The following is a 27,668-nucleotide window of genomic DNA, read 5'->3' on the forward strand; positions in this document are numbered from 1 at the left end:
ACGACTCAGTCGGTGCTGGCGTCAGTACGTCCAGGGGACTGGATGGTGTCCCTCGACTTGCAGGACGCATATTTCCATGTCCCCATCCATCCGACTTCGAGGAAGTACCTGAGATTTGTAATGGAGGGCAAGTGCTTCCAATTCAGAGCTCTTTGCTTCGGTCTCAGCACGGCTCCTTAAGTCTTCACCAGGGTAATGGCGAATGTGTCAGGTTGGCTGCATCAGGAGGGGATAAGGATATCCTTCTATCTGGACGATTGGCTGATTCGTTCACGATCGAGGGAGAAATGTCTGGAGGATTTACGGAAGACTTTTATGATGGCTCAAGATCTAGGCCTGGTCATCAACAGGGAGAAGTCTCAGATCAGACCGAATCAGACTATTCTCTATTTGGGGATAGTTCTGAATTCAGTTCTTTTTCGGGCTTCTCCCTCTCAGGAAAGACAAACCAAGTGTCTCGTAAAAGTCAGAACTTTCCTGGACAAGAAGAGATGCACAGCGAAGGAGTGGATGAGTTTGCTGGGGACTCTATCCTCCCTCGAACAGTTTGTCTCTCTGGGGAGACTCCATCTAAGGCCTCTTCAGCACTTTCTTTCGAAGACATGGAACAGAAAGATGCAGGAAGACTCCTTTTCCTTCCCCATTCCAATAGAAGTCAAGACTCTTCTGAAGTGGTGGCTGGACCCAACCTTGTTAGGGGAAGGGATCTCCTTACACAAGAAGAACCCAGACCTAGTGTTGTTTTCAGGCGCATCAGATTCAGGCTGGGGGGCAACACTAGGAAGCAAGGAGGTCTCAGGCTATTGGGAAGGAATTCAGCTGGGATGGCACATCAACAACAAGGAGCTGATGGCCATTTTTCTGGGGCTAAAGGCCTTCAAGGACTTGGTGTCTGGGAAGATTGTGGAGGTCAACTCAGACAACACCACAGCTCTTGCTTACATCAGGAAGCAAGGAGGGACTCACTCTCTGTCTCTCTTCGAGACAGCAAGAGAGCTCCTTCTTTGGGCGAAGGAGAACAGGATAAACCTGCTGACGAGGTTTGTTCAGGGACAGAAGAATGTGAGGGCGGACATGCTCAGCAGGAAAGGGCAGGTCCTTCCCACAGAATGGACCCTCAACCAACAGGTCTGTCAGAGTCTCTGGAGGCTGTGGGGGAGACCCCTCATCGATCTTTTCGCCTCAAATTTATCCAAGAGGATCCCCATCTATTGCTCCCTAGTTCCGGACAGAGAGGCAATAGCAGTAGACGCCTTTTTGATGGATTGGACGGGGATGGACACTTATGCTTTTCCCCCGTTCAAGATCATCAATCTGGTAGTCAGGAAATTCGCCCTCCTCGATTCGGGACGGATGATCCTGATAGCTCCGTTCTGGCCGATGAGGGAATGGTTCACGGAGGTGGTGGACTTGTTGATGGACTTTCCAAGAAGCCTCCCTGCTAGTCCAAATCTGCTCAGACAACCCCACTTCGAGAGATATCATCAAAACCCCCTCGCTCTCAATCTGACTGCCTTCAGACTATCGAGAAGCTCGTCAGATCGAGAGGCTTTTCAGCGCAAGCTGCGAAAGCTATCGCCAGAGCGAGGAGGGTCTCTTCGCAGAGGGTCTACCAGTCCAAGTGGGAGACTTTTAGGGCTTGGTGTAGGAAGCACAAGATTTCCTCATCCACTACCTCTGTGAGCCAGATTGCGGATTTCTTGTTGTACCTCAGACAGGACGCTAAGCTAGCTATGTCCACTATCAAAGGGTACAAAAGTATGCTCTCTTCCGTCTGTCGGCATAGAGGCTTGGACTTGTGTCGCGATAAGGACTTACATGACCTCTTGAAGTCTTTTGAGACGACCAAGCAGACCCAGTTAAAGCCCCCTTCTTGGAACCTTGATGTGGTTCTTAAATTTCTGTGCACCAAGAGATTTGAGCCCATCTCACAGGCTCCCCTTAGGGAGGTTACCAAGAAGACCCTCTTTCTTTTGGCCTTAGCAACAGCTAAAAGAGTTAGTGAATTCCATGCAATTGAAAAACAGGTAGGCTTCAATCTGAATGGGGCAGTTTGTGCCTTGAGATTAGACTTTCTCGCTAAGAACGAGAACCCTTCTAAGCCCTGGCCGAGGACCTTTGAGGTTCCTAACTTGACCAACCTAGTGGGTCAAGAGCAAGAGAGGCTGCTCTGTCCAGTACGAGCCCTCAAGACCTACTTGTCTCGCACGAAAAGTGTGAGAGGCTCTTCTAGCTCCCTGTGGTGTTCTGTGAAAGATCCTCAAAAGCCCCTTTCCAAGAACGCTTTGTCCTTTTTCCTGAGGGAAGTGATAAGAGAAGTGCATCTCTTGTGTGAGGAGGAACACTTCGGACATTTAAAAGTGCAAGCTCACGAAGTGAGGGCCATTGCGACCTCGCTTGCTTACCGCAAGAACATGTCGCTCCGTCAAATTATGGATGCGACATTCTGGAGGAGCAACTCTGTGTTCGCCTCTCATTACCTCAGAGAGGTGAGGGTGGATTATGAGAAATGTTATACCTTGGGACCATACGTAGCTACAGCTTCTGTATTAGGCAAAGGAGTTACTACCTCCCCTCAACCTTAGTTTTGTTTACTTGTACGTAGGTTGGTGTATTTTTTATTGGTTGTCTGAGGACTTCGACTTGTGTACAGTCACCTCAGTCTAGTTAGATAATTTTTATCTACTTTGCAAATGTTAGGTGGTTGGTTTGGTAAAGTTGCGGTTTTTTATTTTGGGCAATAGGTAGTCCTGAAGTCTAGTCAGATTGTTGGTCTCACCCCGTTGACAGACTCGATTGAGTGTTTTCAGCACTGCAGGTCACATCCTGGCTGACACTCCTAAGGGAAAGCGACTCAAGAGGCAGGAACCTTTGAAGTCAGCTACCTTAGCAGGTAATGAATCAAGGTGTTTATTTATCCTACAACTTTTTTGGTTGTTTCCCCAACGATGTTACTGTATCACCCTCCTCCAAGTGTGTTAATCAGCTATGTATATATAACTGCCAGGTAAGTTCTATTCATAAAAATGGAGTTTTTATGATAAAACAAAGTTTTATGAATACTTACCTGGCAGTTATATATACATTCGAAGGCCCACCCACCTCCCCTCAGGAGACAGGTCGGGCATAGATGAACTGAAGAACAGAAAACGGGAATGATTCCTCCTACCACCCTTTAACGGGTGTTACCACCCAACCACCACAAGGCGGTTGCCTAGTTTTAGAAAAATTCTGCCGAAATAGAGATAATTAGCTATGTATATATAACTGCCAGGTAAGTATTCATAAAACTTTGTTTTATCATAAAAACTCCATTTCACAGGTCATCTTCCATTTACATCAATCCTTCCTCAAAAGGTGGGAGCCGCCCTAACGGCACCAACCTAACTCACCTGATCCACTCAGCAACGCCTGCCTCGAGCGCCCTCTACACATCCTTCTACAAGAAAAGGCTTGGAAAGGAAAGGGTCGGGGAAGAAATAGGGAAGGGTTTCACCGGGCGTCACAGGTATCTCCCCAGAAATAGATTTTTCCTTCGTCAAAATCCCTTTTCTGGGTCGACCTGTGACGCCCGGTGAAAATGTACCAGAGAATGCCTTCCAAGCCCACAAGCAACAGGTTAAATAAAAAACGTAAGTACAGTATAGCTGGGGATTACTATATTAAGGCACGTAAAGTGACAGACATAAACATTAAATCTCATCAAAAATAAGGTAAGTAAAATTATTGGAAACTGGAGGTAAAGTATAATAATTAATTAATTTCCCCAGACAAAATAAGAATTCCTTAAAAACTAACATCGCCATGTAGGCATAGGAATGTACATAACTCCAGAGCATCAAAATAAAACATCAAAATCAAAGGTAGCAATGGAATCAAAATAGGCAGAATGCAAAACACAATAACATGGGTACAAAGACATGACAACCTGTACCATACCCTAGGATACCAATAATTATATACAATCCAAAAATTAAGAGCTGCCAGCATGAATAAGTCAACCTGACATAAAATAAAAGTGGGCTAATCCACCGACATAACACATCAATAAGGCAAAAAACACCGACCAAGGTGAGAGGCAATGTGGTGGGAGTGGCAGGGGGGAGGGAGAAGGTTGAGAGGTGGACGAAAAAGGAGAAAAGAAATTAATCGGGGGAGACGACACTCCCAGCTGCAACAGTAGGGAACTTAAGGGCCTGCAAGTTCTTCAAATAGTGGCGTTTGAAAACCATCGGGGATTTCCAACCCGTGTACTTCTTAAGGTCATCAAAATCCATATTCTGAAAATAATTGATGGAGGTGGCTACTGCCCGGATATCATGTGCATGTGGAAAAGATTCCGGGTTAGCCTGCTTGATAAAATAAAGGATTTGCTGTCTGATGCCTTGGATAGAAATAGTACCCCCTTGTTCCCTGACAAACAAGGGTTCAGATGAGTGTGACGCAGTCCTCGCTAAAAAGGCCCGGAGTGTAGCGACTGGACACAAAGAAGCATCTTGGGGAAGAGGAATAATTTTCCAAGGGGACCACCTATTTTGTGGGTCCTCATTTTTGGCTAGGAAAGCTCTATCTGGGGAGAGAAGAACCTCTCCTGACGGAAGGAAATCTAGGTTTTCCGGATTACGGGAGAGAGCTGCCAATTCTGAAATTCTAGCACCTGAGGCCATGGCCATAAGAAATAAGGTCTTCCTAAGGAGCAATATGTAAGAGCAGGATTTGTTATCAGTGTCAGACGCGAGCTTGAGGACGTCGTTCAGAAACCACGAGACCTTTTGTGGACGAACAGAAGGTCGGAGCCTAGCACAGGCTTTTGGAATGGATGAGAAATAAGAATCTGCGAGGTCAATATTGAACCCCACGTAGAAGATCTTTTTCAAAGCTGATTTAATTGTGGTTATAGTGCTAGCTGCGAGGCCCTTGTCTAAAAGGGACCGAAAGAACGAAATGGCCAGGTTCGGGGTCATTCGAGATTCATTTGAATTTTTAAGAAATTCCGCTAGCTTCTTAACTGCCGAATCATACTGTCTAATCGTAGAGTCTCTCTTGTCTGATTCAATAAAGAGGACATTTTCCGGGTCAATAGCTGCATCCTTATGGGCTGCAAATTTCATGAAATCCACAAAGTTAGGGTTTGCACTATCCTTGAGGAATCTGACACAATCCGTGTTTGGACCACTTGGGTCAGCTTGGGGAATGGGATCCGGAACGGGCTAAGTTTCAACTCTAGGAGGAGAGGAAACCAGCTGCTTTTTGGCCACTGAGGTGCTACCAAAGCCACCTTTCCGTGGAAGGAGCGTAGCTTGGGTAAAACTTTCATCAGAAGATTCACCGGAGGGAACAGGTAAATCTTCCTCCAACGGTTCCAATCCAGGGTTAGTGCATCCATAGCGCAAGCCTGAGGGTCCAGGTTCGGGGCCACGTAACAGGGAAGTTTGTGGTTGAGTTGTGTCGCGAACAAGTCTACCTGGAGACCTGGAACCAGTCTCGAAATCCACCAGAAGGAATTTTCGTCCAGGGACCATTCCGATTCTAGTGGTTTTATCCTGGATAGTGAGTCCGCTATCACGTTCTGGACTCCTGTGAGGTGAGTGGCTGACAGGAACCAGTTCTTTTCGTTTGCCAAGGTAAAGATGGTGACCAGGACTTGATTGAGATTGGGAGATTTCGATCTGCCTCTGTTGACGCAGTGAACTACCGCCGTGCTGTCGGAGACTATCCTGATGTGGGTGGAGCGTGGAGGGGATAGCCGTTTTAAGGTCAGTAACACTGCCATGGCCTCCAAGACGTTGATGTGGAACTGTTGCATCGCAGGGGACCAAGAGCCCTGAAACATCTGGTGTCGATAATAGCCCCCCCTCCCAACCACTGCGAGACGCGTCTGTGTGAATCGTCACACGTGGAGGAGGGAATTGCAGAGGAGGGAATTGCAGAGGAACCGATTTGGAGAGGTTCTCCTGTTTCGACCATGGTCGGAGGCGACAAACTAAGACTGAGGGGATCTTCGATATTTTGTCCCGTAATCGGGTTGTAGCTCTCTTTCTCCAAACTCGGTTGATGTCTTTGAGTTTGGCCTTCAATAAGAGGTCTGTCACTGAAGCGAATTGGAGGAGGCCTAGCACCCTTTCTAAGGCCCTTCTTGAAATATGTTCGTTCTTGAGAAAGTGTCTTGTCTTCGAAGCTATCTCTTTGACCTTTTTGGGAGGAAGAGACAGTTCGTGACTTTTGAGGTCCCATCGGATGCCCAACCATTCGAATTTGCTTGCTGGTTGAAGGCGGGATTTCTGTAAGTTGACTTGGAAACCCACCTTGTGCAGAAACCGAACCACTTTGGTTATAGCCATGTGGCAGCCCTGAATCCTCCGTGCCCAGATGAGCCAGTCGTCCAAATAAGCGATCACCATGATCCCCTGGCTCCTGAGCTGTTCTAGAATCGTCTCCCCCTAGTTTTTTTAATATCCTGGGAGCGATATTGAGACCGAACGGCATCACTTTGAACGCGTAAGATTTCCTGCCCAGGCGGAAGCCGAGGTAAGGAGAGAAGTTTCTTGCTACTGGGACGTGAAAATAGGCGTCTGTAACATCGATAGAGGTGGTGACTGCCCCACGGGGAAGTAAGGTCCGTACCTGAGAGATAGTCAGCATGCGGAACCTGTCGCAAAGAATGTAAGAATTCAGTTTGGACAGGTCCAGGACCACTCTTAACGCCGATGAATTCTTTTTGGGCACCGTGAACAGATGGCCTTGAAATTTCAGGGACCGTACCCTCTTTATCGCTTTCTTCTTCAGGAGGTCCTTGGTGTATTCCGTTAGGATGGGAGTGGGCTTCTGGAAGAAGGACACTATGGGAGGTGGCGAACCTAGTGCCCATTTCCAGCCCAGGCCTTTTGATACTATACTGTGGGCCCAAGGACTGAAGGTCCATTCGTCCCGAAACTGGAACAGTCTCCCCCCTACCGGAGTTGTTTCATTGCGTGGGGCTGAACTTAGCCCCACTACCCCCTCGGGAACCCTTAGCTTTAGGTCCGCCTCGTTGGCGGAACTGACCTCCTCCCCTGGCGCCGCCTCGAGGGTATCCTCGAAAGGAACCCGAGGTCTCGTACGCCTGATTGAAGGCGGGGGAGGTCATCCAAGAAGTAGCTGCAGTTGGTTGGGAACCTTGAGGAGCTGGGAGGAAGACAATCTGTTGAGGAGGGGCTTTAGACGTAGAGGGAGTTGAAGAATGAGGGCTCGTGGAATAATGAAGGTGACCTCTACCTGTTTTATAAGGAACATATGACCTCTGCTTTTTCTTTGAGAAGGGTTGACGGGACAAGTTCTCAAACTTACGTTAATTCGAAAGGCCCCACCTAACCTGAAGGTTCTGATTAGCCCTTGCTGCGTCTTGGAGAACCTTATCAACTTCTTCCTGGGGGAACAGGGTATTACCCCAACAGGAAGAGGTAATGAGCCTGTTGGGCTCATGCCGAATAGAGGCTTCAGCGAGAACATGCTTCAGACAATTAGTTCTTGCCATCCAGAAGTCATGTAGATCCGACTGGAACGACAGCAGGAGGTTCTTCGCCTGCACCCGGAAGAGAGGTTCATCACTATATAAGGAGGCAATGAGCTCTGAGGAAACTACAGAGTTAAGAGTTCTTGCCAGCCGGTTTCTCGATTCGAATTCCACTTTCAATAAGTGGTCCGTTATCTTAGGGAGTCTCTCCGAGAAGAGAGAGGAAGCGCAGTCTGGGTCTAACTTACCCACCGTGAACGTAGAGGAAGCCTCATTCCAGAGCGCCGAGGTGCCAGGGACGAGGAGAGAGGTGGGATCTGTTTCTTTAAGGGACGGCATGGGAATGCCATCCTTAACTGACTGAATAGTTAATTCCGCGATTTTATCAGTAAGCAGGGAAGGGATGGACGGAGGAGTGATAAAGATGGTATACGCTCCTTTGTGGGGGGTTTGTTTGGAATTACGGCAACCCCATTCCGCCAGAGTACGGGCCCAGACAGCTTGGGCCTGCTCCTTTGGGAATATAACCGTCTCCTTCAGGACCTTGTCCATCCGCACTAAGGCATGTTCACGTAAGTGAACAAAGCCATTGAAGGGGAACTGGAGACCTGGAGGGAAGAACTCCAGATCCTCAAGAGGGCGGGTCCCTAGCCCTTCAAGTGTAAGCGTGCCATCCAATTAAGGGGCATGCAATGCGCACCTCCAAGGGTTATTTTTATCGAAGGGTGGAAGCTTCGATGCGTCAGGAACTGGGGACGGTGCAGGGTGAGACTTGTTTCTTATGAGGCTAGCCACCATGTCCTTCAGCTCTGCTATGACCCCAGAGTGTCATTGCAGCTTCGTCTCCACCATGTCCTGTATGGATTCTAAGGTTAGTTGGCTGTCCGAGGAGCTACCTACAGCGGAAGCCTTAGATTTAGTGGACTTACCTTTCTGTCCTTTAGGGCGGGGAGGGGTGCGTGAAAGCATTGGGACATCAGGGGCTGAGGAAGGTCCTGGTATCGGAGAAATGGATTGAGGCGAAGCTGGAATATTAGTTTTAGGTTTACTTTTACGAATAGGTTTCACCTTGGGACGAACCGAGATGGAACCTTCCCAAGGAGAAGCCTGAGGTTTGTCAAAGCCGTGGAAAGAAGAGGAAGAGGAAGGAGTAGGAGAAAGAAAGGTTTCTGCCAAATCCACACCACTCACCTGCTCATCCATTGGTTCGGTGTGAATGTCCAGGGATGAGATGTCTCCGGAGAGCAGGTGTTCCTCTTCTACCGGAAGGGCAGCTCTGATACTCTCGATGATGGGGGCAGCTTGTTCCGGAGGCACTGCAGCCGAGGAGGAACCAGGGAATAACCGGGAAGCCATGTCCAAATCAAGGAGGTAGGGGCAACCAGGTGGGGGCATTCCGTCCGAAACCAGACACCCAGGAGCGGAGGCTGGTTTTGGCCGGCCGGAGTGAATCCTCGTCAGCCTGAAAAAGGGGGGTAACTTAGAACGGCAGACGGGAAAGTATGAGAAAGTATCAGGACAAAAAACAGGATACAACCAATATATAAAGCGGAGCCTTAAAAACTAGCATGCAGAAAACATCGCTCACTTACCTCATCATTGAGGAGAATGGAGGAAAGCTCGTAGCAGAGCACACATGCTTCCGGGAACCAGATCATGTAAGGAGCCTAGCCATCCTCCCGGACAAAGGAGATCGCACAGAGGGCATGCGACCGGCAGACGACATGTCCTACCGGATCGAGAAAGGTAGCGGAACAGCCCTTGGCAGCACAGCGTACTTTCTGTAATAAAAAAGGGTTGATAAGTATAAAGTTTCCCAGAAGCTTTACTAATTATATAAACGTAAAGACAGGGAAGCTTAAAGTTGATGTGAATAACCGAGGTCGTGTACTAAAAGGAGCCGGAGCTCCGCCGTAATTACTACAAAAATAAAATAAATCATGATAGAACTGATACAGAATATGAATATGGAGGAGCTGAAGCTCCGGAATAATTACTTTTTAACAATTATGGCTTATGTAATGGGAAAGACGGAGGGCGATGGAACCCCGGCGGCTATGGGGGGGGGTTGTTTGGTAATAGATCCTTAACCCAATGAAAGGATACGTTAACTGGATGTAGTAATAAATCTCCACAGCACTCTGGGAGGACACGCCGGAGAGTAAAATAAAACAAAAAGAAGATACATCTTATTCGTGTGAATGGAAGGCCGGAGCCGGAGTCAAGTTGCGGAAAGCCAACGAGGGGAGGATTCCCTGTCGAAGGGGCGCAAAAGGTAATAGGTAATAAGCGTTCCCAGTTAGGGTGAAACACGGCGGAGTATGAATAATGTTCCGACCCAACTCCCAGGCGAGGAGAGAGTGGAACTAAGGGGGGGGGGGGCATAAGGCCGCGCAAGGCAGGCCGATACCTAAAGCGACTCTAACACGACACGGATCTAACACCAACTATAAGCCAAGAAAGATCGTCGTAACCTTAAAACAATCACGTCTATAACGTAGTCATCCCTTAAGTGAGACAGAGAGAACGGTTCTCCCCCGAGTCTATAATAAAGAAAACGGGAATCCCTTTCTCTCGGACTCGTCGGTTACGACGGTCAATCTAACAAGCACGAACCTCAAAAATAAAACACATCTGTCCGAAAATAACAATAAAAGGCTAACAAAGAATAGCGAAAGGGGAATACAGTCAAAAATGATAATAATAAAAGACCTACCGAATCGGCGGTACTAAACTGTAATGAAACCCCGAACGCTATTTTTCGTTAACAGAAACGGACTTGTAAACGACTAACAAGTACCACAAATAAAGATAAACGGTTCAAACAGTGGCATGGAGCCTACAATCTTAAAATAAGATTAAAATAAAATTACTTAAGATTAATGAACCTAACAGATAACAGTACCAAAAGGGCAACGAAAAGCAAATAGAAAACGCCCTGAGCGTACACAATAAAAATGGCCGCGTAGACCACGAAAGGCACAGGGCCGAACGTATTAAAAAACACTTCCTATTACTTAACACTACTTGCCCGGTACTAGAAAAACTGTCAAAACAATCTATGGTACTTAACATTGGTGCAGGAGTAAGGAGAGCTTCAGCCATGATGAAGAAATCCACAAAAAACTCAGCGAAAAGCGAGATACAAAATAAAGCAACCGTCGTAGTACAAATCCAACAGAAGGATGAGTAGAGGGCGCTCGAGGCAGGCGTCGCTGAGTGGATCAGGTGAGTTAGGTTGGTGCCGTTAGGGCGGCTCCCCCCTTTTGAGGAAGGATTGATCTAAATGGAAGATGACCTGTGAATAGTGGTTTTCACACGCCCTTTCTTTACACACGACGCCCTTAGGGTGCTCGTGCGAGGGTAGTAACCTCTGCATTCCATGCTTTAACTTTCTCTGGTATATTTGGAAGTATTTATATCAGAAAAGAGATAAGAAGGACCCTTTTCACCGGGCGTCACAGGTCGACCCAGAAATATATATACTGTATATATATATATCTGAATTTGGGGGATGGTGCTCACCACTGCTTAATAAATAATCTTGAAATATAATAATCATGTCCTTATGATCCTAATAATGATTTGTAAATATCTTTAAATGTCCAAACTAGCCTCTAATAAAGTTGATCAGATCATTATGAAAAAGCTTTGAGGGGCTGATATTTCAAATCATGAAATTTTCAGAGAAAAATAAAAAACCACTTCTCTGCTCATGGGAAAATATTTACCATTCATATATGAAAAGATAGCAATGCATTCAAAATATTTATAGACCATATTTGCAAAACTTATCTATAAAATTGGCCACCTTTACAATTATTGCCACTGTGTTTAAAAAAAAATGGTGATTGATAAAAAAAAGTTTTAATTAAATTTAGAATATAAAATTATCTTTAAAATGCGTTTTTAAACTATGAAAATCAGTTGAAAAACTAGAAAGTTGATTAATCTTGAAATCACCTCAAAATAACCTTGTTTCAATAGGTGGTAGTCACTCCCCTCAATTCTGTACTGTACTCAAGCATCTGGAAATGGACGTCCATCTCTCAGGCATCATAAAGAATGTATTTAAGGCTTTATTAAAAGGTGTTCAGTAATTAGGTCTATTATGTGGCATTTGGGTTTGGTTTTACAGTATTTTAAAGGTTTCACCTGTGTAGGTAAATGGTATGCAACTTAGGCATTGTGGGAAGGTTTTTTTAAATATTTAAAATTCATTATTTTGAATATCTTCTCATATTTTCTATTGTCCTTTTTACTTTTTATGTTACTATAATAAACACAATATGTATGGCTTTCAAATTCTTTGAAACAAAAACATTTCTATACATTATGCACAAATTTCTAATTTGGATCAGACTGAAGAAAGTGGATTTTTTCCTAACCATTCATCACATTTTAAGAAATATTAATTCAGTATGTTTTAACAATAGTTATTTTTAATTGCTCAGTAATGTAATTCCAGGTTCGACAAACTGGTCCAATTGATAAGCTCACTCGCCAACCCATCAAAGGACGTAAAAAGGGAGGTGCCATTAGGTTTGGAGAAATGGAACGGGACTGTTTGATATCTCATGGAGCTTCATATGCATTGCAAGACAGGTTATTAGGATGTTCAGATGCTCATGAGGTATGTTCTAACATTATTCTTAGATATTTTTTATTGATACAAAATTCCCAAGCATAATAGTGTACAGTGAACCCTCGTTTATCGCGGTAGATAGGTTCCAGTCGCGGCCGCGATAGGTGAAAATCCGCGAAGTAGTGACACCATATTTACCTATTTATTCAACATGTATATTCAGACTTTTAAAACCTTCCCTTGTACGTAGTTCTGTTAACAAACTACCCTTTAATGTACAGAACACTTAATGCATGTACTACAGTACCCTAAACTAAAACAGGCACAAATATTAAAGGTGATTTTATATCATGCATTTCCTAAACATGCTAAAAAGCACGATAAAAAATGGCAACCAATGTTTTGTTTACATTTATCTCTGATCATAATGAAGAAACAAACTGGAGGTAGATCTTTGCTTATTACCCAGACATATTTCCCATACTTTTCCCTTAGAACTACATCACATCTTCCTACTTTAGATATATATATATATATATATATATATATATATATATATACATGTATATATATATGTATATATATATATATATATATGTGTGTGTATATATATATATATTTATATGTATACACATATACATACCTACATATATACATAAATACATGCATACATATATATATATATATATATATATTACTGTATATATATGGGTTATGGAAAAAATCCGCGAAGTGGTGAATCCGCGATGGTCGAACCGCGAAGTAGCGAGGGTTCACTGTAGTTCTGTGAAACTACAGTAATTATGGTGGGAGTAATGAAGGATAAATGTTTGCTGTGAATCTCCCCTAATGATATTGCTTCCTTCTTGAAATTGGCTCAATTTTCATGTCTACCCTAAAATTGAAGAAATTTCCCATTTTCTCTTACTGTAGTGTCCCACTAGTGGAGTATTGAGATTTTCTGGGTCGACCTGTGTCGCCCGGTGAAAAGGTCCTTCTTGTCACTTTTCTGATATAAATAACTTCCAAATATACCAGAGAAAGTTAAAGCATGGAATGCAGAGGTTACTACCCTCGCGCGAACACCCTTAGGGCGTCGTGTATAAAGATAGGGCGTGTGAAAACCACTATTCACAGGTCGTCTTCTATTTAGAGAATTCCTTCGTCAATATAAGGGGTGAGCCGCTACAGCGGCACTAACCAAACCAACCTGAACCACTCCACCGACGCCCGACCCTAGAGCCATCTGACATCCTTCTTTTGGACTCGTGTCGCGCCACTACCATTCTTTTTGTGTGTGCCTTTTTCGTTGTTTTTTGGATTACTTCACCATGGCTGAAGCTCTCCTTCCACTGTAAGTACCATACAGTAATTTGTTTTGGCATTATTTATTGCCCAGGCTTGTACGCCTTATTTACGTTTTGCGTGTGTTTTAGTGCGATCGGCTTGATGCCGTACCGCGTCTTCTACGAGTTCCTACCTCACGCTTTGTTTACATGCCCTCGGGTATTTTATGTCATGCTAGGTTCTTTTATTAATCTTATATAGATTAAGTGGCCTTGAGCCCTAGTTTTAGAACCCTTTTTTACTATTAGGTACTTAATGAGTCGCTTCCGAGTCCGTGTTGTTGCGTTAGCGAAGAATAGCGTTCGGCGTTTTATTACAGTTTAGTACCCAACCCTAGGTAGGCTCTTCTGACTTGCAACGAGGATACTCTTTGTGCTTTACATTCAGTTTTGGACTTGCTCGTCATTTCTATTCTAGAATTCCGTTTGTCAGAGAGTGTCTATTTATTGCCCTTTTCGTCTATTCTTCGCTAACTTTATTTTTGATTTCTATGTACTACTACGGACAGATATGTGTTACTGTACATGTGTTTTTCGTTTTTAAGGTTCGTGTTTTTATTACTAGATCGAGCTTAGTAACCTTACGAGTGAGAGAGGCTAGAGTTTCCCCGCTTTTCAATTTTACATTACTGTTACGGAATATTTTCCTCACAAGAAGCTGGCATCTCCCCCTCTCTCATCTCTTTTTGGGATTATTCATTAACATTTACTTCGGTAGGTTACTTGCTCTTTCTAGTAGGCTAGTGTTTATTAATTTCTTTAGGGCCTGTCGTGTTAGAGTCTCCCTATTTTAGGTTAGTTCCTTATGGCCTGCTCTCGAGCCGCCAACCATGTTCTCCCTCCCCCTCATGGTCCCACCCTACCTCCCCGCTCCGGCCTGGGCATTTTGGGTCCGGACCCCGTTTACCCCGGAGCTCCGCCAGGGTTTTCCGTTAATGTACTTGAGCTGGGAACTCATTACTTACCTATTTTACTCCGGTGCTCCCCTTCGACTGGGAATCCCTCCCCTCAATGGCCTTCAGCACCTTTGACTCCGGGCTACGGCCCCTTCACACGACAAAACCTAATGTTATTACTCCGCCCCCCCCCTTGTAACTCCGGTATACTACCTACCGGAGATCTTTTTATATCAAGGGCCACATCTCCCCGGAACTCCGGCGCACTACGGAGCATTCCATTTTTACGACACTATGCCTAAATTCATTGTAGTTCAAACAGTAATTACTTAGGAGCTCCGGTTCCTTATGAATTCCCCGAACCTACTATCACACATTCTTATAGACTCTACCACCCTCCCCCTCCCTTGGCCTCAACTCTTTTAGTGTTATGCATGCCAACCTTCTCTCTTACCTTTTAGGGTAAGTTAGAGCGTTTAAGGGAGTTGGTGTACTTATATATTCTTTTATATTACAGAAAGTCTGCTGTGCCTCCAAGGGTTGCCCGGCAACGTTTTCGGATCCGGTGGGCCACGACGTCTGCCGGTCCCACGCTCACTGCGCGATCTCCTTCGCCTGGGAAGCAGGCCAGACCCCTTATATGGCCTGGTTCCCAGAGTCCTGTTCGCTCTGCTATGAGCTCTCCTCCATCCTCCTCAATGATGAGGTAAGATTTCTCAATATTACCATTCATATACTTGTTATTTTTAGTTTTTGGGAATTCTTCGATCATCGACGAGTGATATGTTTTTCTTAACCTGAGTCTGTTACTTCACTTATTCCTTTCAAGTTCGTTCTAACTCTACCCTCCTCTTTCAGGCTGACGAGGAGTCCCTCAAGGCGGCCAAAGCCAGCCTCCGAACCTGGGTCTCGGGGTTCGGCAGAAACGCCCCTCAAGGCTGCCCTTACATGTTTGACAGGGACATGGCCTTCCGGCTTTTCCCAGGATCCCCCTCGGCCGACGTACCCAACGAACTCGCTACACCGCTCTTCGAAGCTATTAGAACGGCTTTACCCGCCCCGGAGGAACACCAACTTTCCGGCGACGTTTCAGCGCTAAATATCCACCTCGAGCCGATGGATGATCAGGTCAGTGGTGTAGAGGATCTGGCAGACACTTTTCTTTCCCCTTCTCCTTCTACTTCCTCTTCCTTCCTGGGCTTTGACAAGCCCCCAGCTTCTCCTTGGGATGGGTCCTTATTGGTCCGCCCTAAGGTTAAGCCACTAAAGAAACCAGACCAAACTCAGCATGTCACTTACGCCTCCAGCCTTGTCCCCGGTCCCCGGACCTTCCACATCCGCCGACATCCCAGTAATGTCAAAAACCCCTCCTCCTTCTAAAGGACAGAGGGGTAAGTCCCCTAAAGCCAAGGCATCAGCTCCGGTTAGCCACTCTGACCCCTATCCGGCTGCTCTAATGTCAATGGTTCAAGAGATGGTGGACACAAGGCTAGAGAAACACTCATCCTTAATGACGGAGCGTAAGGATATGGTCGCTGGCCTTATCCGTTCCGGATCTCACCCAGCTCCGACTGTAGGCCCTGACACCTCTAAGCTACCGCCGTTCAATAAGAACAACCCTTGGCGGTTTGCTCGGCATGCTCAGTACCTGGATGGCACCTTGACTCTCGAGGGATTAGGTACCCGCCCTTTAGAGGACTTGGAGTTCTACCCCCCTGACCTCCAGTTTCCTTTTAACGGGTTCGTTCGCCTGAGGGAACATGCACTCGTCAGGATGGACAAGGTTCCTAAGGAAACAGTGATTTTCCCAAAAGAACAAGCTCAAGCTGTCTGGGCTCGTACCCTTTCAGAAGGGGGCTGCACTAATTCTAAGTTAACCCCTCATAAAGGTGCTTATACAATTTTTACCTCACCCCCGGATGTTCCTGCTCCTCTCGCTGACAAAGTATCGGAGTTAACCGTTCAAGCCATTAAGGACGGCCTCCCTATGCCAACCCTTAAGGAGACGGACCCCACTTCTCTCCTTATGCCAGCTCCAAGCGACTTTTTGCGGGATGCTCCGACGACCTTCATGGTCGGTAAACTCGACCCAGACTGTGCCTCCTCCCTCTTTTCAGAGAGACTTCCTAAGCTCCCAGATCACTTACTGAAAACGGAGTTTGAGACAAGGAATAGACTAGCGAGATCCCTTAACTCACTTGCATCCTCAGAATTGATAGCCTCCCTTTATGGCGAAGAACCGATCTTTCGGGTACTGGCGAAGGGTCTCCTGCAGACTTATCAGATAGACCTGCATGATTTCTGGACCGCGAGAACAAACTGCAAGAAACATGTTCTGGCGGAGGCTTATATTAGGCACGAGCCTAATAGGCTTATTAACTCTACCTGTTGGGGTAAGTCTCTTTTCCCACAAGAAGAAGTGGATAAAGTCCTCCAGGACGCAGCCAGGGCTAACCAGAATCTACAAGTCAGGTGGGGCCTCTCTAGCAAACGCAAGTTTGAATCTGTTATGAGGCAGCAATTCACCAAAAAGAAGCAGAGATTCTATTCTCCCTACAAACCTGGTCGTGGCCAACATCGCCAATCTCCGGTTCCACAGACTTCGACCCCATCTACCTCCAAGTTCACCCCTCCCCAACAGATCATGTTTGTTCCGGCTCCTCAAGGTACCCAACCTGCTCCCATGGCTACATGGATGACCTCCCCAGCATTGAATCGAGCTTTTGAAGCCTCCGGATCCTTTCGAGGATACGCTAGGCAGCCCGGAAGCAACAGGGCTAGAAGTCAGTTCCGTCAACGAGCCGGACCTAGAGCCAGAGGTTCACGAGGAGGTAGAGAAGCGAAATTTAACCCCAATCAGTGAGACGGACCAGGTAGGAGGGAGACTATACCGGTTTCGAGACCAATGGACCTTCAGTCCTTGGGCCCACAGTATAGTCTCCAAAGGTCTGGGCTGGAAGTGGTCACAAGGTTCTCAACCTCCAACAGTAACCTTCTTTCAGAAGCCCACTCCACTTCTGGAAGAGTACACGAAAGATCTCCTAAAGAAGAAGGCCATAAAGAGAATACGGAAATTGAAATTTCAAGGACGCCTGTTCACGGTTCCGAAAAAGAATTCGACCACCTTGAGAGTAGTTCTGGACCTGTCCAAATTGAATTCCTACATTCTCTGCGACAGGTTCCGTATGCTGACTGTCTCTCAGGTACGGACCTTACTTCCCCGTGGGGCCGTCACCACCTCTATCGATCTTACCGACGCCTATTATCACGTCCCAGTGGCAAGGAACTTCTCTCCCTACCTAGGCTTCCGCCTAGGCAAAAAGTCCTACACGTTCAAAGTGATGCCATTCGGCCTCAACATTGCCCCCAGGATATTCACGAAGTTGGGGGAGACGGTGTTAGAACAGCTCCGGAGCCAGGGAATTATGTTGATAGCTTACCTGGACGACTGGCTCATTTGGGCACAAACAGTTCAGGAATGCCACAATGCTACAGCCAAAGTGGTTCAGTTCCTACGCAAGTTGGGTTTTCAGGTCAACTTAAAGAAATCCCGCCTACAACCCGCAAGTCAATTCGAATGGCTAGATATTCACTGGGACCTCACAGATCACAAACTATCTCTTCCTCCCAAAAAAGTCAAAGAGATAGCATAAAAAACAAAACGGTTCATCCAGAACAAACAGGTGTCAAGACGAGCCTTAGAAAGAGTTCTCGGCTTACTGCAATTCGCCTCAGTAACAGACGTCTTACTAAAAGCCAAACTCAAAGACATCAACCGAGTTTGGAAGAATAGAGCAACAATTCGGCTAAGGGACAAAATCTCAATGATCCCCTCAATATTAATAAAGAGACTCCGGCCATGGTCAAAACCAGAGAATCTATCCAAATCAGTTCCTCTGCAGTTTCCCCCCCCCCCCCCTCAAGTGACGATTCACACAGACTCGTCTCTCAGTGGCTGGGGGGGGGCTACTCCCAACAACAGATGTTTCAGGGATCATGGTCCCCCACTATGAAACAATTCCACATAAACGTGTTGGAAGCCATGGCAGTTTTTCTAACCTTAAAACGGTTATCCCATCCAAAGACAACTCATGTCAGGATAGTCTCAGACAGCTCAGCGGTGGTACACTGCATAAACAGAGGCGGATCAAAATCTCCCAACCTGAATCAGATCCTGGTAATGATTTTCACCTTGGCAAAAGAAAGGAACTGGTTCCTGTCAGCCACACACCTGGCAGGAGTCCAGAACGTTATAGCTGACGCCTTGTCCAGGACAAAACCACTGGAATTGGAATGGTCTCTGGACATGAATTCCTTCCGGTGGATATCCAGACTAGTTCCGGGTCTCCAAGTAGACTTGTTTGCGACACACCTCAACCGCAAACTTCCTTGCTATGTAGCCCCCAACCTGGACCCTCAGGCTTATGCCACAGACACATTAACCCTGGACTGGAACTGTTGGAAGAAGATTTACCTATTCCCTCCGGTGAATCTTCTAATGAAAGTATTACCCAAACTCCGCTCATTCAAAGGAGCAGTAGCTTTGGTGACTCCCAACTGGCCAAAGAGCAACTGGTTTCCGCTCCATCTAGAGCTGAAGCTTCGCCCCTTCCGGATTCCACACCCCAAGTTGACACAAGTTGCCCAAACTCAGACTGTGTCAGATTCCTCAAGAATAGCACAAACCCTAACTTTGTGGATTTCATGAAATTTGCAGCCCACAAGGATGCAAATATCGACCCGGACAATGTCCTCTTTATAGAATCAGACAAAAGGGACTCAACGCTTAGGCAATATGACTCAGCTGTTAAGAAACTAGCAGAATTTCTAAAGAATTCAGACGCTACCTGAATGACCCCTAACTTGGCCATTTCGTTTTTTAGGTCCCTGTTTGACAAGGGCCTAGCCGCTAGTACTATCACTACAATTAAATCAGCCCTGAAAAAGATTTTTCAGGTGGGCTTCCATATTAACCTGGCAGATTCGTATTTTTCATCCATTCCAAAAGCCTGTGCTAGGCTTAGACCTTCTGTTCGTCCACAAAAGGTCTCATGGTTTTTAAACGATGTCTTAAAACTAGCATCAGACACCGATAACGAATCCTGCTCCTACATTTCGCTTCTTAGGAAGACCCTGTTTCTTACAGCCATGGCCTCCGGTGTCAGAATTTCAGAATTAGCAGCTCTCTCCCGTAATCCTGAAAACCTAGATTTCCTACCATCAGGAGAAGTACTACTCTCCCCAGATAGAGCTTTCCTAGCTAAAAATGAGGACCCTTAAAATAGATGGTCTCCTTGGAAGATTATCCCTCTTTCACATGATGCTTCTCTGTGTCCAGTAGTGACTCTTCGGGCCTTTTTAGCTAGAACTGTTACACACTCGTCTAGCCCCTTGTTTGTCAGGGAACAAGGAGGTACTATCTCCATCCAAGGTATTAGACAGCAAATACTTTACTTCATCAAGCAGGCTAACCCGGAATCCTTTCCACATGCACATGATATCCGAGCAGTAGCAACCTCCATCAATTATTTCCAAAATATGGATTTTGATGAACTTAAAAAGTATACAGGTTGGAAATCTCCTATGGTTTGTAAACGCCACTATTTAAAGAACTTACCGGCCCTAAAATTTCCTACTATTGCAGCTGGGAGTGTCATCTCCACAGAGTAATCTCTTACCTTTCTTCCTTTTTCGTCCAACTCTCTTCCTTCTACCTCCTACCTGCCACTCTCACCTCGGTGGATTAGATTTAGCCCCATATCTCTCGTTATGGCATTGTTGCATTGTTCTTTTGGTTGTTTACCTTTTGATATGTATATAGCCTTATCCTCAGGTATTCATACCGTTTATGGCCATTTTATTTTATGATTCAGATTGTGATTATGCTGTATTACTTTGCTTTGCTCCATCCATAACATTATTACTATTTTTATACTTAAGGTTTTTGAGATTTGTGATTGTGTGTTACATGTCTTTATTTAATATAGTAACCTCCACATGTACATGATGATTTTAATTTTCCTTTTTTGATAATTATGGGCTTGGAAGGCATTCTCTTGTATATTTTCACCGGGCGACACAGGTCGACCCATAAAAGGGATTTTGACGAAGGAAAAATCTATTTCTGGGGAGAGACCTGTGTCGCTCGGTGAAACCCTTCCCTGTTTTTCCCTTCCTTTTCCTTTCCAAGCCATTAATCATACAGTGTGTGGATACCTGCAGAAATCATCAGCAGCATTTACCAGACCAAGCGTGAAAGTCTTCTGTGTTTGGTGTTGTGGAAGGGATATCTCTCCTCTCGATGCCACTATTCCAGAAATAGCGAAGTTCCTCGTGTATTTGCGTTAGGAAATACACCTTTCAGTCTTGGCGGTAAAATGCTATCGCTCAGCCTTAAGCCTCGCCCTTAGACTGAATGGAATAGACATTTCCTCATCGCTGGAATTTTCTGATTTATGAACTTGCCTGTCCCCAGTCTGAAGTGAGACCTCCCCTGTAGAACGTGGTTCGAGTCTCAGGTCTCTGAAGAGACTTCCCTATGAACCATTACGTCAGGCAACAGATCGCCACCTCACTTGGAAGGCGGTGTTCCTACTAGCTTTGGCTTCGGCCAAACGAGTCTGTGAACTTCATGGTCTCTCATACGACATCGGCCATTTAAGGGGATGGGGAGAGGTAATGTTCAGCTTTGTCCCTGACTTTGTTGCCAAGACTCAGAATCCAGGAGTGGCAGATCCATGATTCGACTCCTTCTGGATTCCAAGTCTCCGCTCTTTAACAGATGACCCTGATCATGTCTTACTCTGCCCAGTGAGGAGTTTAAGGCTGTACCATAAGAGAACAGTGTAGCCCATCCCCATCATCACAAGGAGGATCAAAAGGAGGGTCACCAAAAACACCATTTCTGCATCCCTCTTAATAAGAGAATGCCTTGATGAAGTCATTGAGCTTCAGCACGGCATATCATTCCCTTGCTGAAGCCCGGTGACGGGCAAGAGGGCTCTTGAACTTGAAACTATTGCTCCCCCAGTTTGAATCTAAACTCTCTCTCTCTCTCTCTCTCTCTCTCTCTCTCTCTCTCTCTCTCTCTCTCTCGCTCTCTCTCTCTCTCTCTCTCTCTCTCTCTCTCTCTCTCAATATTACTTCGGCCTTCTCCTAATTTGATAAGCTTTCTTCTGTGTTGCTGTCCCAACTCCCAACTCTGTGAGAAAATTTCCCTTATTATATATGTGGCTATATGTACATACATACATATATATATATATATATATATATATATATATATATATATATATATGTTTATATATAAATGTATATACATGTAAAAGGGATTTTGACGAAGGAAAAATCTATTTCTGGGAAGAGACCTGTGACGGCCGGTGAAAGAAGTCCTTCTTTACACTTTTCTAATATAAATCTTCCAAATATACAGTACTAGAGAAAGATAAAAGCATGGAATGCAGAGGTTACTACCCTCGCGCGAGCACCTTGTGGGTGTCGTGTATACAACAGGGGCGTGTGAAAACCACTATTCACAGGCTGTCTTCCATTTAGTTAATTCCTCCATCAAAGGGAAGGGCCGTGACAGGCCCTAGAGAACACAGTTGGCCCACGTCACCGACACCTACCACGCGCGCCCTCTAGGTCATCCTTCTGTTTTGGACTTGCCTGCATAGTCGTATTTTTTTTTGTGCTCTCGGTGTTTTCAAGTGTTTGTCGTTAATTCATCATGACTGACGCTGCTACTTCACCTTTACCAATGTTAAGTACCATAGTTTGTTTTGACAGTTTTTTTCAGTACCGGGCATTTGTTCTCTTTCCAGTATGTGGATTTTAATTTTGGAAGCGGCTTGGCCTTCCTCGGTGACGGCGGCCATTTTGGCCTTGTTCGCTTCGATAGTTTTTCAAGTTAATGTTGCCCATCTGGTACTCTGTCATCTAGGTTATATCACTTACGTTTTATGACCATTTTTATTATCATTTTATTGTTGTTTTTACTATGGTATATATTTTTGCTAGCAAGTCCAATTTGGACGAACGAAGAATAACATTCTTGCCTTTGTTATAGTTTACGTACACGCCTCGGGAAGGTGCTCGTTTTAGACTATATCTTTTTATTTATTTGTTACGTTGTCGTTATTCTTCGTTCTTGGTTATTACAATTTTATCATTATTCTTATATCATATTATTGTGTGATTTTGGTTCTTTATAATGTAACCATGAGAGCGTGAGCATGGAGTTCTCGTTTTCTGTTACTACAGTTACGATTTGCCCTTTCTCTCGTTTTCTTTCTTAAGCTCGAGTAAGGAGAGGTGGATTTCCCGTTTTCCGTTTTATACGATCACGAGTTATTCCTGCCTCCTCTTCTTCTCCGGGTTTATGATATTACGTTTGATGATATTTACGTTTTATTGATGTGGTTACTGTTAATATAGCTAGCATTATTAATAGGTTCTGTTAGTGTATGAGTCATTATTTTGGGATCGCTTTATGCCGCCACCCGTAGCTCCGCCTTGAGTTATACTCCGCTATAATGGATACTCATTGGGTGAGAACTAGTCAGATATTTGGAGTGCATCGGTGAAACCCGGCACTCAGACTCCGGCTTCGGCCTTATGCACACGAACCTTTTTCATGATTACAGTAATCACAATTTCATTATTACGGTCCTTTTTCATCGAATCTCCGGCTTCACTGGAGATAACACAGACGTTCAGCATTGAGGTTAATATTATCTTACCGCTGATGTTCACGATTTCACGATTACGGACCTTTGTCACCGGATCTCCGGTGTCAACAGAGATCACTCAGACGTTCAGAACCGGGGTTAACATTATTTTACCGATGAGGTTTATAGTTACATGTTACGTGGTTACTGGATTTTAGTATATTAATTTGTTAGCTACCATATTAGTCACACATAATTAATTTTATTTATTTCTTTTGATTCATCTGTTCACTGACCAGAGTCTCAAGGAACATCCAGACTTATGTCTTCTTTCTTTTACAGAAAGTCTGCTGCGCTGCCAAGGGCTGCTCCGCTGCTTTTAATGATCCCCTGTGCCATGATCTATGCCGATCCCATGCACATTGCGCCATATCCTTCTCTCGGGAACCGGGACAAGCCCCCTACATGGTATGGTTCCCGGAGTCATGCATGCTCTGCTACTAGCTGTCATCCCTACTCCTGAGCGATGATGATAGTTGGTTCTAGTTTGTTCCTGTTAATATCCTTTATATATATATATATATATATATATATATATATATATATATATATATACAGTATATATATATATATATATATATATATATATATATATATATATACTATATATATTTTTATATACACACATATATATTCATACATACATACATATACCAAGGCACTTTACCCAATTTTGGGGGGTAGCCGACATCAACAAATGAAACAAAAAAGGGGACCTCTCCTCTACGTTCCTCCCAGCCTGGCAAAGGACTCAACCGAGTTCGGCTGGTACTGCTAGGGTGCCACAGCCCACCCTCCCCCTTTATCCACCACAGATGAAGCTTCATAATGCTGAATCCCCTACTGCTGCTACCTCCGCGGTCATCCAAGGCACCGGAAGAAGCAGCAGGGCCTACCGGAACTGCGTCACAATCGCTCGCCATTCATTCCTATTTCTAGCACGCTCTCTTGCCTCTTTCACATCTATCCTCCTATCACCCAGAGCTTCCTTCACTCCATCCATCCACCCAAACCTTGGCCTTCCTCTCGTACTTCTCCCATCAAATCTTGCATTTATCTCCTTCTTTAGCAGACAGCCATTTTCCATTCTCTCAACATGGCCAAACCACCTCAACACATTCATATCCACTCTAGCTGCTAACTCATTTCTTACACCCGTTCTCACCCTCACTACTTCATTCCTAACCCTATCTACTCGAGATACACCAGCCATACTCCTTAGACACTTCATCTCAAACACATTCAATTTCTGTCTCTCCGTCACTTTCATTCCCCACAACTCCGATCCATATATCACGGTTGGTACAATCACTTTCTCATACAGAAACTCTCTTTACATTCATGCCCAACCCTCTATTTTTTAATACTCCCTTAACTACCCCCAACACTTTGCATCCTTCATTCACTCTCTGACGTACATCTGCTTCCACTCCACCATTTGCTGCAACAACAGACCCCTAGTACTTAAACTGATCCACCTCCTCAAGTAACTCTCCATTCAACATGACATTCAACCTTCCCTTCTCGTACATCTCATAACCTTACTCTTACCCACATTAACTCTCAACTTCCTTCTCTCACACACCCTTCCAAATTGTTACTAATCGGCAAAGCTTCTCTTCCACGTCTGCAACCAGTACAGTATCATCCGCAAACAACAACCGATTTACCTCCCATTCATGATCATTCTCGTCTACCAGTTTCAATCCTTGTCCATGCACTCGAGCATTCACCTCTCTCACCACTCCATCAACGTACAAGTTAAACAACCATGGCGACATCACACATCCCTCTCTCAGCCCCACTCTCACCGGAAACCAATCACTCACTTCATTTCCTATCCTAACACATGCTTTACTACCTTTGTAGAAATTTTTCACTGCTTGCAACAACCTTCCACCAACTCCATATAACCTTATCACATTCCACATTGCTTCCCTATTAACTGTATCATACGCTTTCTCCAGATCCATAAACGCAATATACACCTACTTACCTTTTGCTAAATATTTCTCGAATATCTGCCTAACTGTAAAAATCTGATTGATATACACACACACACACACACACACATATATATATATATATATATATATATATATATATATATATATATATATATATATATATATATACTGTGTATAATATTCATATATATATATATATATATATATATATATATATATATATATACACACTATTATTATTATTATTATTACTACTTGCTAAGCTACAACCCTAGTTGGAAAAGCAGAATGCTATAAGCCCAGGGGTCCCAACAGGGAAAATAGCCTAGTGAGGAAAGGAAAGAAGGAAAAATAAAATATTTATTTTAAGAAGAGTAACAACATTAAAATAAATATTTCATATACAATCTATAAAAAACTTTAACAAAACAAGAGGAAGAGATATCCGATAGAATAGTTTGCCTGAGTGTACCCTCAAGCAAGAGAACTCTAACCCAAGACAGTGGAAGACCATGGTACAGAGGCTATGGCACTACCCAAGACTAGAGAACAATGGTCTGATTTTGGAGTGTTCTTCTCCTAGAAGAGCTGCTCACCATAGCTGAAGAGTCTCTTCTACCCTTACCAAGAGGGAAGTAGCCACTGAACAATTACAGTGCAGTAGTTAACCCCTTGACCGAAGAAGAATTGTTTAGTAATCTCAGTGTTGTCAAGTGTATGAGGACAGAGGAAAATATGTAAAATTAGGCCAGACTATTCGTCGTACGTGTAGGTAAAGAGAAAGAACTGTAACCAGAGAGAAGGACCCAATGTAGTAATGTCTGGTCAGTCAAAGGACCCCATAACTCTCTGGTGGTAGTATTTCAACGGGAGACTGGTGCCCTGGCCAACATACTACCTATATATATATATATATATATATATATATATATATATATATATATATATATATATATATACATATATATATATATATATATATATATATATATATATATATATATATATATATATATATATATGTCTTACTTATAACTGTAATCGAACAGTTTAACCCTGGATAGGTACGGTCCTCGGACACCCCTTTAAGGGTATACTCGGACGCGAACGACCCCGACGCCAAAAAAAATTCTTGAAAAATCAGTTTTTGCAGTAACCTCCTTTTTTCTTTTGCCAAAAAAAACTTCAATGAATGCTTAAAACAACTGTAAAGATAAATACTACTCATCTGCAGAAAACTATTTATTATAAATATTTTAAAAAATTAAGTAGAAAAAAAAAAAGACCTGACATAAAAATTCATAAAAAAAAAGTTTATACATATATACACAAATCCTTTTAGGAATTGATTCTTGAATGTTTAGGACACATCTTGATGTATTTTGGATGAAGTCAGACCCATGGAGGTGAAGATCTGAAATGAGAAAAAAAGGGTAACTTTTTTTGGCCAAAAAAAATTGTCCAAATTTCATGAATTTTTTTGGGTACCCAAATGAAATAGGAAGTGGCTAATTTTTTTAGGGAATAAACATATGTTATCCTAAAATAGAAATATGTAAAAAAATCTTCATTATTTTGTAAATTACATTTATATCAGGGGCCATATCTAAAGGTAATTTTTTGAGTACTTGGAAATTTCGTAAAAAAATACATATATTTAATATATAATATGATATTTATGCAGGTAAAAATATACGAAAATATCACAAATTCTATAGGGAACAAGAATATATATAGATAGGGCAGCTTACGCTTCGGATATGTCCACAAAATGGCCGCCAACCACACTGACTCAGACTCCCTAATCTGCCACTTGAAATGTAGGAAGGGTATGTCAATTTCAAGGTGTTATTTACTAATCTAATTATTATTGGATATGCATAAAAATTGTATGGTGGGTTGCTGGATAATTGTCGATTATTTTACGACTATAAAATTAAAATTCTGACCCAAAAAATTTTTTTTGAAGGGAAATAAAATCGAAAAAAAAAATGTAAAACAATATTTTAGCTAAAAAAATTTGATGATATTCAATCAAAAAAAAAATAAACAAAATTTTCCGACAAATAAACATCTAGAGGAATCATTACTCTGTGATAGTTCCTTAGTACGTAGTAATTTTGAAAGAATTGGGAAAAAACGAAAAAATGGCAATCACCGGAAAATCGAACACATACCTATATATACGCCATATCTGGCTAAAAAAAAGATAGGCATGGGTAGCCAGATCATCTAGAAACACTTTCCAACACTATAAAAATATAAGTTTTGCGACACTACTTGCCAATTCCTTAGGGTAACATGACTAAGCAAAAAAATGCAAAACAAATAAAAAGGGGCACTCGTGGAAAAATGGCCATTCTAATATACGGCATTTCAGAAAAAAAAAATTTCAGCCACGTGCTAGGCAAACCATCAAGGCATATTTTCCGACAAATAAACATATAAATGAAATATTACTCTGTGATAGTTCCTTAGTACGTAGTAATTTTGAAAGAAATGGGAAAAAACGAAAAAATGGCAATCACAGGAAAATCGAACACATACTTATATATACGCCATATCTGGCTAAAAAAAAAATAGGCATGGGTAGCCAGATCATCTAGAAACACTTTCCAACACTATAAAAATATAAGTTTTGCGACACTACTTG

General features: G+C 43.7%; 1 protein-coding gene and 1 pseudogene across 1 annotated transcript in view; both read left to right on the forward strand.

Moving 5' to 3' along the window:
* The window catches only part of Polr1B (RNA polymerase I subunit Rpl135), a 494,679-nt gene that overhangs the window by 446,836 nt on the left and 20,175 nt on the right, over window positions 1–27,668 (forward strand). The window contains exon 21 of the mRNA XM_068386504.1: window positions 11,961–12,125. Coding sequence (XP_068242605.1) covers window positions 11,961–12,125 — 165 coding nt within the window. The remainder of the gene's footprint in view (window positions 1–11,960; window positions 12,126–27,668) is intronic.
* On the forward strand, window positions 18,613–19,989 carry LOC137645854 (uncharacterized; annotated as a pseudogene).

Source organism: Palaemon carinicauda, chromosome 1 (genome assembly GCF_036898095.1).
Source record: "Palaemon carinicauda isolate YSFRI2023 chromosome 1, ASM3689809v2, whole genome shotgun sequence".
Taxonomy (NCBI): Eukaryota; Metazoa; Arthropoda; class Malacostraca; order Decapoda; family Palaemonidae; genus Palaemon; species Palaemon carinicauda.